This window comes from Python bivittatus, unplaced genomic scaffold, assembly GCF_059951505.1.
Source record: "Python bivittatus isolate LINGU-HERP-01145 unplaced genomic scaffold, Pbiv_v1 ctg000220_np1212, whole genome shotgun sequence".
In the NCBI taxonomy this organism is placed as follows: domain Eukaryota; kingdom Metazoa; phylum Chordata; class Lepidosauria; order Squamata; family Pythonidae; genus Python; species Python bivittatus.
Genome location: NW_028277048.1, coordinates 31,201,693 through 31,214,470, shown reverse-complemented (window position 1 = coordinate 31,214,470; position 12,778 = coordinate 31,201,693). Strand labels below are relative to the sequence as shown.

At 41.8% G+C, this 12,778-nt stretch overlaps 1 protein-coding gene across 5 annotated transcripts; it reads right to left on the bottom strand.

Moving 5' to 3' along the window:
• Positions 1-10,822, bottom strand: ZC3H10 (zinc finger CCCH-type containing 10). 5 transcript variants are annotated; one of them, XM_025163611.2, is made up of 6 exons: positions 10,653-10,822; positions 9,832-9,854; positions 6,303-8,453; positions 5,870-6,029; positions 5,095-5,148; positions 1-2,556 (listed from the first exon to the last, which is right to left on the bottom strand). In XM_025163611.2, the coding sequence occupies exon 6, from the start codon at positions 2,520-2,522 to the stop codon at positions 1,335-1,337; it is 1,188 nt and encodes a 395-aa protein (XP_025019379.1). In that variant the 5' UTR covers positions 2,523-2,556; positions 5,095-5,148; positions 5,870-6,029; positions 6,303-8,453; positions 9,832-9,854; positions 10,653-10,822; the 3' UTR covers positions 1-1,334. The 5 variants fall into 5 exon arrangements, with proteins under 5 accessions (XP_025019379.1, XP_025019378.1, XP_007423594.1 ...); XM_025163610.2 differs by having other exon boundaries at positions 5,890-6,029; XM_007423532.4 differs by lacking the exon at positions 5,870-6,029.
• Between the last annotated feature and the right edge of the window lie 1,956 nt (positions 10,823-12,778).

Sequence of the window (12,778 nt, the reverse complement as noted above, 5' to 3'; positions counted from 1 at the left end):
TGTGAGGACTGTACGTTTGTTTTAATAGCTGAAAACATTTACACTGTTAACTGTAGAAACAGCTGTGTCATCAAACATTTTTCTCATTTTCTTTAAATCATTCTAATAGAAACGGTTACTTCAGACCCAAGTAGGAGCTGAAGTTCACATTAAAAAAAGGAAGAATACCCACCCACCCCTCCGAAAATAAAATCAAAAACACACACTGAGGGAAGATATCCGTATTTTTTAAAAAAGTGCTGCACTGTAAAATAAAAAGTGAAGTAACATACCACAGGTAGGTTCCTACTGCAAAGTCCTTGGATGTGAGGAGAATTCAGACACAAAATCCAGCCAGAAAGCAAAAAAGTGGAAAGACCAGGCAAGTGGGAAGAAACAAGTGAGCTGTTCTGGGTTTGTAAGAGTGCCCATCCCTGTCAGTTTCAATCAGAAATTCAGCTGCTCCGTGGCAAGAGATCCTGTCACTAAACCCTGGACTCCTTGAAACCCTCAACATTAATATAAAGAGATGCCATCTACACGTGTGTGTATTAATGCGGTGTGTGGATACACACACAGATACACATACACGCAATCACCTTCACCCTACAAACTATCAAGTTATGCACGCTGTATATGTGCATTCAACCTGTTCTTTCCAGAACTAAAAGCTAACCTAGGCCAAAGGAAGGGACATTCTATTCCTACAACTCTTTCCAGTTTATCATCTATTAAACCAACATAACTTAAGTTAGTATTTTCCAGATGCCTGGATCCCTGCCTTTCTACACCAAGAAAAAGAGTCCAAAAGTTCAGGCTGGCTTAGTCTGCGGAGCTGCTATTGGTTTAAGTCTCTGCCCTTTCATCGGACTGAGTTAAGGAAAGTTGTCCTCCGCTCCGTGAACATGTACCAGGGAGCGAACCGTATTTTCCCTCTGCTCAGCCACACAACAGACTCTGTAATCCACAGGCTGGAAAACATGCTCAGTTATTACACACAAAAGCACTGTTGGAGGAGTGCTTAGTAACTCCTCCAACAGTGCAAAACCGAAATAAGATACAGAGAAAAAGCTTTGAGATCTCCATACTTTTCAAATGCTTCTGTGGTGGTGGTGGTGGTTGTTCTGTTATGTCTGGGCTCTGCTGACCTGTGAAAGGAGAGCTCGCACACCTGCTTCAGACAAAACGCCAACCCAAGTTATAGTCCTTTCCCATGAGCATTCCAGGGGCTTTAAGATCCACATCTGGAATCGGTATCCTTCTCTTTTCCTTATCTTTCAACAGGATTTGTGCCCACCCTTGACCTAGGGACAGCACGGCATAGACTGAACAATGACACTCCCTTTGAACATGGGCTAGTGAGGCATGGCTGTTATCCTCATACTCTGGGAGGCTATGGGGTAGGTCACCATGGGAGTCGTGGCATGGCTCATGGTAATGCCCCCCAGAGGCTGAGCCATCGACACAGCCACTGGCGCTACCGATACAGCTACTGGGGCCATGGATACAGGGGGAGCCATCCCCTGGGCAATGGTCTGAGCCAAAGCTGCTGACAGCGGGGTGATTTCAGGGTTCATAGGAGGGGCTGCGTTGCTTGGGGGAGCTGCCTGCGCTCCAGCAGGAGCAACCAAATCCTGCTGGGAGACAGGCCGTGGCTGCAGGGCTTGGCTGCTCAGAGTCGTATGAGTCTGGGCGATGCTGTGATTATAGTTGGTAACAGTGCCCACTGTTGGGGCCAGAGTCTGCTCAGTAGCTGTAGCCGTGGAGCTGAGGGTCATCACTTTGGCTTGGTTGCGGAACTGGGCATTCTGTTCCAAAAGGACCTCGTTGGTGGCCAGGAGGTTGTTGACCTGCTTCTTTAGGTCCTCTACTCGTTTGCGGAGCATGATGTTTTCTTCTTCCAGGAGACGATATTCCACCGTACGTGGACTAGTGAAGTTATATTCGTAGGTTTCAAAGTGGAGCCCATCCACCCGCCGCCTTTTGAGCACAGGGTCGTGGTCATCATAGCATCTGTCAGAGTCATACATTGGGTCATAGGGGTCATATCGACGCACAGGTGTGGTGATACCCTGTTCCCGGGTAGCCAGGCCCCGGGCATCATACTCATAATCCCGCTGCAGGTGCTGGAATTTGCATTTGGCCCCACGCTGGCAATCCCCCTTGAGAAAATCTCGACAAATGGGAACTTCCTCCTTGCTGTTGGGGAGATCAGCTGGGGACAGGCCAAGCCCGGCTGCCACTTTCTGGCGGAGACGTGGGGGAAGTTCCCCAGTCTTTTTGTAGCAGTCTTCATCCTCCTTGGTACCATGGATGAAGCGGCAATTGATGCGGACACACTCCTTGTTCTGAAAGTCATGGCAAAAGATGAACTCGTTCTTGCTAACCCCCAAATTAGTCACCTCGTTAATGTCAGGATGGCGGAAACGACAACGTTTGCCTCGCTTGCAGACATTGCGCAGGAAATCTCGACAGATGTCATCTGAGTTGGCACTTGCCTCATCGCTACCACTACCATTATAGGTGTTGTCACGGTCAGGCATCTTCTTTTGGTGGCTGTGTCCTTAAATCAAGCAACTGTGCAGGACAAGAGACCAAGTAAGAAACATAAGGGGAAAAGAGGCTGTTAACAGATCTGGTTTTTTTGGGGGGGGGAGGGTTTGTAGCTGGATTCATATATTGCATTAACCCACCTTTTAAACACTTTGCATTAATGGTTGACTGGGTTCCTGCAGCATGAAATTTGTACCCTACAGTTTACAAGCAGCTATGGCTGGGTTAATGCAACATGGTAAGCTAAAATCAAATGGTATTATGGTTTACTGAAAAGTTGAATCTAGTTTCTCACCTGTTGGTGAGAATTGCCTTAACTGGTACCTTTATCTTATAGCATTTCCTTGAATTACAGGACCTCACTACCACTATTTTAGTATTTTTCTCCTATTCTGCCAAAGGGAAGGGGATGAGTGTAGAATTTATCTCAGTATTTCCTATCTTCTTCTTTTTTTTGTAATTCTCACTTTTTTATTTTACCTCATTATACAGGTTGGTCTCGATTAGTGTTGATAATTTCTAAGATAGAGAATCTCATCAACCTATCTAGATAGACAGATCTCATAAATAAATAAGTCAAGTGAAAAAAGGACCAGCTGGAGGATAAACCCACACCCAAAGCATACTTGCTATCTCCTGTATTCTGCTATAGTTTTTCAAAACGAGTCTCTTCTTTTTCAGGCTTTCCTTGAATGGAACCTTCTTTTCTCCATTTTACACATACAACAAAACCCCAACCATAACTGTGCATGCACTAGCCTCAGCTGCGTGCACACTAGCCTCACACTGATTTTTGACTTGCATTAAACGCAACCTGGTATCAATTTATAATTCGCACTAAATCGAATATTGCACTCTTTGAACTCACACTAATCACGGCCTACCTGTAGTAGTCTATGGTATACATCTTTACACTGGAATAATTTAGCTACGCCATAATTTTTCTGAATGACCTTTCCAATGATGCAACCAAATACCTGCACTTAGGAAAACATGGTTTTCACAACTAAAATGGCCATATTTAACTAGCTAACAAAAATATAATGATGTTGTGAACTTTAAAATAAAGAACAGTTGGGGAGGAAACAGGTCTTTTTCCTGCAGAGCGGACATCGTCCATCCCTACAGCTGTTACCCACTTTTAGAGGGAAGCAGCTTCAAAGTATCAGAAGCACTTAAAGGAGCTCTTCCCTGGGAGCTAGCGAGTGATGGTGCTCTCATTGGATAGCTTTAAGCAGAGATTTCTAGGGACTTGTGGGGACCGCTCAGCTCTGCAGTTCTTGCCAGCTGCTGCTGCTGCTACTCATAATTCCCAGAAAACAAAGATAGGGAGCAGCTTAAGCCTTCATTTGAAAGCAGCCTAAGCTGAGTGGCACTTCATCTGGAAGAGCCTGCAAGCAAGATTTCCTGCAAGGAGTGAGGCATTGGAGGCTGAGCCTCACTTGAGGCTCCACAGGCTAGAGCAGTGTTGTCCAAACTTGGCCACTTTAAGATGAGTGGACTTCAACTCCCAGAATTCCATGGCTGGCTGGGGAATTCTGGGAGTTGAAGTCCACTCATCTTAAAGTGGCCAAGTTTGGACAACACTGCTCTAGAGGGACTGGGCTAGAATGCTGGATAGCCACAATCAGCCAGAGGCTCCACATTCCTTCTGTAGGTGAACCAAAAACTCACCTAGCTCCCCTTTCCATCTCTGCCACAACAGATTAAGTTCAGAATTAGCTATCATCAGTACACTGAAATTTTATACTCAATTTTATGAGCCCATTCAATTTTATGAACTCCATTCACCAAATTCTGGATGCAACCAAAAAATTTTTAGTTCAGACTTCACCTCCAAATAACGGTCAACATCTTCTGAAGCAGTCAAGATAATTGATTTAATTTACATCATTCACATAATTATGTAATTAAAGTTATTCTGTCACTTGCATAAATTTACATTATTTGTGCAACATCATCTGCAAATGATGTCAATTTATATCATTTGTGTAGCATCATTTGTAAATGTTGTAACTTCATACAAATGATATAATTACCTCAATTACCTAATTACATAAATTATGCAAATTACTTTGATTATATACATTCAGATCTAAAGGTCACCCATTCCCTCTGTTATGTGAAATCAAACCTATCCTAAATCAATGCCATACAAAGAGAAAAGAATCTGAGTGCTTGTCTTCACTTCATTCTACTCCACATTCTATTTCCCATTCTATTGTCCATCATTAAGATCACAATGTGCCATTGTTTATGTGAAGCTGTGCTAAGTGGAGAGAGGTGTCAGCTCAGATGGCACAATTACAAATAATGAAAAAAGACACAAAACCCTACATATGGAGGAGTGTTTTTTTTTGAGTCATCATACTTCTCCCAGTTTCAAACTGTATGGTAAAACAGTGTAAGGAAATTCCCATACTCACAGTCCATAATTCAAATTACAATCCTGTCATGACTATAAATTGAATTTAAAGCTCTCCACTAAACTAAGAACATTTAATATTTCACTAATAAGATATTTTTTAAAGATAAGCCACTCATTTCTAATTTGAACTTTACCTTTGTGATACAAATTTTTCAAAGACATTCCAGAATGGGTTATGGCCCCAAGACCTAAAGGAAGAAAATGCAAAAAATAAGACATGAAAACCCTTCTACACGTACTTGGTGTTGCACTTGTGACTATGTAACTAAGTCTCAATTCTTTCCTACCACAATCCTAGTCTCAAGGAAACTGGTTTCTAGTTATTCCAGGGGCTTGCCAGCTTCCAACCTGCTAAGGAATACCTAGAAATCTGCTACTGAGTCTTCAAGTATTGGAGAAAACAGAATGCATTTAGTTTCCTGGATGTGCTTAGTATCTATAAGGCCTGGCCAGGCTTGTAAATCATCTCACACAAACTGAAAATAGAACGTGCCCAGCATTCCTTCTATGGCTTATAGTGAAGAAAAAGAGGCATCACTGAGGAAGTCTGTCAAATATTGATATTTGGATCTAGGAATTTGTAGGAATCTTCTGAGAAATCCCATAACATCTAAACACAACATTTGAAGCAACCAACTTATTTCATACCGTTGCCCAGTCCCACATGCTGAGATAATTTGCTGTATGTTTTTTATAATATCAGAATACTGGATTCATATTTCAGTAGCATATATACTTTAATAAAAGGAGCAGTGTCCCATGCACACCTTGTGAGGACAATAAGCACAACGAGGAGTTGTACAACCCCATCAAATAATTTTTGAAATGAGTTTTTACTTTATGGCCCCATTCTGTCCAGCTTTGATGACAGGTCATACACTAAAGTCCTGAATATTTCTTAAATCAAACCTCAGAACAAAGCTCTTTACTTTCAGTGGTGAGGATGCATCTTGCTTGGGGCAGAAACGCTGCGACAGACGGCTACCCCATAGTTTATTTCTGAGCTTTCTGCTAATTATCCAAGCCCTGTTCAAGATCTTGAATACTTCTCAAGTCCCAGAAGGCAAACCTTGAAAAACAAAACAAAACAAAACAAAAAAACCAGAGCTTCCTGAGAGGGAAAGACCGAGGGAGAGCTGAGTTTGCTTTGGGGAAGGGTCAAGCAGCCTACTGGGAACAGAAGGGGAGCTGGGCGTCCCTGTGAGTGGCCCCGGGAAGGGGCTCGGCAAGACGGTTCCTAAGGCTCTCGAAGGACACGCTGTTCATTTCTAGGGGAAATGGGGGGGGCACTGGAGCCCCACGAGGGAGCCGATCCCCCACACTTCCACCTCCACCCACTCACCCTTACTCCGACCTCTTCTGCTCCAAACAAAGCGCAACCCCTTCCGGTCGTAATCTTCCCCTCTTGCCGCTGTCGCCGGAAGTACTCTATGCTTCGTCCTCAGCCGGGACGTCGACCGACGTTCCCGGCTGTCAAGGTTGCCACAGCAACCGCGACGTTCTCTTCCTCTGCTTCCGCCCCACGACTTGCGGAAAGGAGCGGTGGACGAAGTGGCCCTGTCCCGCCTCGCCGGTCTACGTTACGAGCGGGACGACTCCTAAGTTTTTCGTGGCGGGGAGTCCCTACTTAAGGCTCCCGTAGTGAATCGTGTTCCTGCTTCCTGCGCTTTGTTACCGTTTTCTTGCAACCCTCGCTTTTTGTCAGCGACTGAACCCAACCGGGGCTGGCGGCGTCATTATTACAAGCCCCTTCATGACCGCAGAGGAAGGACAAACACATGGGGATGCCATTTTAAATACATAATGGGAAAAAAGACGAACGTCAAATACCTGAGTTTTTTTTTTTAACCCTACCTGGTGACATTCATCATTGGCAGTAATGACATCATTAATTGTACTTTATGCACTAATTCAAACTTGTGCATCATCCCCACAAGTAACTACACCATAGGGGGTAGTTATTCATGAACCACATTTTTAGAACACTCTATAAAATTAATTATTTTTGGAAAGGAACAGTTAGTGACCCCCAAGGATTTATAGTGCAGTAATGTACAGTAATAGAAATTAGTTTTTGATGTGATGACCCTTCAGGGAGAATTTATTACATTTCTGAGCATTAGTAAATTTACAAGGAACTTGACAATCATGGTTCTTTCCCAACCCCAGTATCTTCATAGTCTGAATACATGAACTGTACTGTACAGCAACATGCACTAATAACTGACATGATTTTCTATTGAATGTTGAAAGTTTTCTTACCTTCTAAAGTGGAAGTTTGCAATAAACAGATTGATTTAAGTGCATTTTGGAAATCACTGCAAGCTTTTTAAAAGCATGTTATAGCCATACATTCTCCTGTTCAGATTAAATTGGTCATTGCTTTGAAATCATTGACATGCACAATTGTGCTTTAGATCAAACTTTAAGAACGTTATCTTACTGTGACATTCAGGTAGGCAGTCATCTATACTGCATTTGACATCAGGACATTTATGCAGCCTTTGTTTTCTAGCACTGGTTTACCATCACCCTTTTACAGTGGATATTACTTCCACAGAAATTGAAAAAAACCAATTCACTAGAACTGATTACTACAGCCCATTAAGAATATTCAGGTCATTGAAACAGGTAACAGCACATGCTTTTCAAGTTTTTTAGCCAGACCAGTTTTGAATAGTAAACAAGCTCACCCCATCCATTATGTAATGAATAATCGCAAACTCTCCACTTTGAGCTTAGAAACACATGGGGCAGATTTCATACTGTTTCCGGAATAACCCAACAGGAGAAATCTGCTTCCACTTCATCAGTATAGTATATAAAAAATACCCTTCTCCCCAAAGTCACCCAAGGTACTTGTGGAGCTGAAAACCATTACCTTTTTTCATGAAGAAATGGTGCTAGTTGGATTGTAAGCAGAATGCTTTTTTCCTTCAAAAGCACCTTTTTGAAATCTGAATACCAGAAGACTGCATCTCACTCCACAATGCAATCATCAGAACCCAAAACACTAGCTGCATATGTAGAATGGTTTACCAAACTGTGAAAAGACACCATGAGCTAATTAGAAATAAAATAAGCACAGACCTCCTTTTCCAAAGTCAAATTGAAATCACCCAGAAACCGCATCTGGGTCACCATAATTTCAAAATCTTTTTACTGAAGAATTAACATTTGAAAGAAAAAACATAGAATTCCCCCAAAAAGGGGTTTTTATTTGATACAGTTGCTACATCAAGCCATCAAGGACAAGATCAGTCCAGAATAGTAAAGCTCAGGGGTGCCACCCTTGAAGGATCACTGCTCCCAGGCTTGGAGATGGAATCTCCTGAAGATAGGCAAGGAGTCGTCTAGCAGCAGCAAAGAGAAGGCATTATCTGGAAGTCAGCTCCCCAAACTCCACCCTTCTATGCTGTTTTGCAGCTTCAGTAGCACTGTGATGGATGTCTACTTGGACCTTTGCCTCATCTTTCTCCTTTTGCGCTTCAGCCTAGAAAAAATAATATTAACTGAAAATACTAAAGTAATGTTATAACAGTTCAAATAAGGCTCAGGGCATTTCTGGTATACACAAAATGCTTGCAAAAACAGAACTTTTGAGATGGCATATAGGAGAAGTGAGAGGAAATAAGGTAAGATATAGAACCTACTCATTCTCCAGATCAATTTCTGATAAGCAGGTTTAGACTGAACACTTCAGGAGCCATCAAACAGAAATCCCCAATAATCATTATGGACTGTTCAGTTTAATAATTGCTTTTTTTTTTGATAATAGGAACTTCTACAGCACAGGGGGCAAAAAGCAAATAAATTATAAATCTCCAGATCAACATGCAAAAGCACAGGTTGATGACTATATCGATACTATTTTCTTGGTAGCATTACTGAAGTGGTTTCCCAGAAATTCTCAGATGGTCGTCCATTCAAAATACTAACCAATCCAATCCAAATCAGGCAATGTCAGTGCAATACCAGAAGATAAAAATAAAAATTGCCAGTTTTTGTATCTACTCAAGGAACTTATTCTATGACATATTTTTAGTGTATTCAAAAAAAAATTACAGTAGCCCTAACCCTTAAAGCTTCCACCTATACAGAAACATTAATAAACAAGCATCACATGAAGTATACTTGGTGTATTCTGCTTTCTTACACTATCAATTCTTAAAATTCCTCAGTTTATGAAACAGGGATGTCCATTTGCTGGCCCCTGAAATATCCAAGTCTTAAGCTTATAACCTGTGCAGAGAAGAACAGGACATATTGAGGAATAGATTAATCATTTAATGCAGAACCACAATAAAGAGAGGGCATATACAATAGAGGAGCTGAGGTTTGCCTTTAAAGGGTTTTTGGTTATTGCAAAATCAATGTTCCATTTATTACTTATTTAATTCCAATGAAGTCCATTTATTCTTGCACAAGTCTGAATGATGGGGTATACGCTCTGCATATCCCAGGGCACTACAGACACTTCACTGGAGTCTTGAGGTAACTCTTGTGTTTCTTAAATGCTGCTGTTAGCCTAGCCACTACAATCTAACAAATGCTTATTGTTATCAATCCAAAAACAGTACAAGCTAGCCCTAGCAATTTTAGTTACATCTCTATCAATTATTTGACCTAGTAAAGGAGGGACTGGTTAAAATAGAAATCTAGCATCTTCACTGCAAGGTAGTCAGTTGCAATCCCAGGTACAAAGGGGCTGTAACATCAATCCTGAGCTTGGACAAACTACCACTTAATTTTAAACCAGCCATAGGTAAAAAAAATCTTATTAAAAAGAGATTAAAAGTTAAGACTGTCCAATACCCTTTTAGAGCAAACAAATGAGCAACAGAATAAAGTAAAAACATATGCTCACATACCTGCGCATTCGCTTCTTTCGCCACTAAAGATGGTGGGATAGAAAAAAAAAAATCACATTAGAATTTATGATAGCGCCAATGATTCATACAAATGGAAAAAAATCCATATATTCAGTTACATATTTTAAATTGTATTTTGCAAAATTTCACCAATATGTATAAGTCAATTGATAATTGTAGAAATGACCAAAAAGCTGCAAAGACCCTTTAACATGAAAATAAAGAAGCCTGCATTTAAATCAACATGGAGTGCACAGAATACTACACAACACATCTATATATTTAGGTATCTAGAAGGCATCTTGAGCACTGCATTCTACTACAGAGCAAGAGTTACTTATACATAACAGCCATTCAGGAGTTAGTGGTGATCAATAAATAAATATACATTTCATCAGAAGTGGGGCCCACAGAGTTCAATAGGGCCATTATCTACGAATGTGATGGAAAGGGATTGAAACGAAAAACTGAACATCTCCATTTAAATAAAAGCTTTTCAGATCGGTTCCCTATCCTTTAAGCGTTTTGGCGGCTTAAAAGGCTCCATGTTTTACTGTCTTTCCTGCAGGCTACATACGACATGCTCCCACTTTTCATGCTTTAAACTAATCGGGGCCTCAGCTCAGATTTCAGTATATAGGCTCAAAACAGCTTTGTTCGCCAGAGGTATTCCAGCAGCATTTCCAGTTTTTTTGTTTCAAACCGTCCGCCCGCCAACTAGCATTAAGACCCTGCTTGCTTTTGGCCACCCATCGAAAGGGGTGCCGAAATACACAGACTGCAAACCCAAGCTACGTTTCCGGGCTCGAGACACCACTCACCTTAGCTCTCATAACGGGGCGAAGCCCCTGGGATCACTCCCTGAAAATAGACGGCAAGGCTATAGCCGGATGGCAACGGATAGACAAGACCGCACCAACCACCATCAAGCGCCTCGCGCACAAAATGGCGCCGTCGTCAAACAGCGGAAAGGCCTAGGAAGGCCGTCGGCTGCTATTTATAGATCCCTTTGTGAGAGGGCGGGGCAAGGCCGTAAGTGCCTGCCGCATTGCATGATGGGAAACGTAGTTTGCACTTATAAAGGTGCTTGTTATTTATTTTCCGGTTAGGTCTGTACAGTTTTCCACCATTTTGAATTTAAAGTAATTTTTACTCCACCAATGCTTGCCTAAATAGTAAGACGTGATAGCCATGCACAATTAATTCCCATGGAGTTACGGGGAAAAGAGTTTAGGATTAAAAGTGAACAAACACAGCCCAGAATGTAATTTTCGTCCGGTAATGAACTGCTGCGTATAGAGCACAATCTGCCCCTACCTGTGTACAGAAGGCCCTTCCCAAAATACTTTGTCAGTTTAATTGCCTGCTTTAATCTTAAAAATCAGTATTGCCCTGCACAGTAACGAAGTATGAATAAAAGATTATTTTAACCTGCAATCCTTCCACTTCCCAATTTATTGTAGCTAAGGACGGGGTTAGGATTATTTACTGAATTGATATGTGGCCCCATCTCACAACTCTTGGTGGATTAGCAACCCTCATAATCTCCTCAGACCTAAAGCCTACTAATTCAAAACTGCCGAACTGCTCTCTTAGGGACTTAAATCCCAAGAACAGATAAGGCTGTAATTTTATACAGGAGAATTGCACGTACTGTTGACAACAGAAGACTGGGAGCATCAAAAACGTTTTAAGGCAATCCTTTGAGTTTACCTTTCCCCCCCAACCTTGATAAATATTAAGTTCCAAAAAACTTTCTCACATCCTAAATGCTAAAGTACTGTACACATTCACAATGGCATCCTGTTAGGGCAACCAGATGTACAAGACATTAGAAGGCCATGACTAAGAAGAGCATTGCTAATGCTGCAGCATTTTTTAAAAAATTTTTAGAAAGCCACTTCATTGAAGAGATACTGGGTTTTAATGCATGAAAAATCAACACAATACCTCAGTAATAGTATTGGCTAATGGAGCTTGCATTCAAGTAAATCTACATAGAACCAGAGTCCTAGGGATGCCAATAATATGGCAGATCCATCATCATCATCATCATCTATATTCTCAGTGGGCTATTTTATTTCTCCCCCAAACCTAGTATGTCGATGGTCAAGATACAGAGTGCTACAGGAATGCTGCTTGCATGGTCTGTTCCGGAGATTATCGGATTATACTGTGGATTCGGGATCCAGCGCTGAATAGGGCTTTAATACTCACTCTAGCCGCCACACGCCTCCTGCAGGAGACAATCTAATGCTGAGCCGGGGGGAGGTTTGTAGGCTCCAACCTGGCCTAACCCTGCACTGGCAGCTTCAATGTATGTGGCTGCCATTACCTGAACTTCTTGTTCTGGGCAGAATGAATATTGATTCCGGCATTTGTACCTTTTTCTCTGATGCAGGAGCCTCCCCCCAACTCTGTGAAGTAGGCTGGGCTGAACCAGGGGTTCAGTAACCTGGCTAGTTCCATGGGCAATTAGGGACTTGCCCCTGAGTCTTGTAGGGGATACGGGACTGAGGGATAGACGCAATCAAAACCACACACCCCAGTTCTGTTTTTCAAAACTTCTCAACTTCAATGATCTCCTTATCCTCAGAACTTCTAAATACTGTATGTACAAGTGTTGGGGGCTTATTCACCAAACATCTCTGCAATCCTCCTGGAATTGATTGTGTTTCTTATTTTTACAAATGGTTAATTATAGTTTATTCAATTAGCTCAATTTTAGGGACAGGTCCACACATCACACTAGAACAAATGATAACCCATGGGCTGGGTTCACATAATAAAGCATGGTTGGTTAGTTTATGGTTTGGTGTGCAAATGAAGCCAGTCAGATCCTTCAAATCACATTGCAAGTCACAGTTCAGCTCAGAATCAGAATCCAGATATTGAACATACAATGCAGTATCAAATACTGAGCTGCTGTAGTCCCAAGACCTGAGTT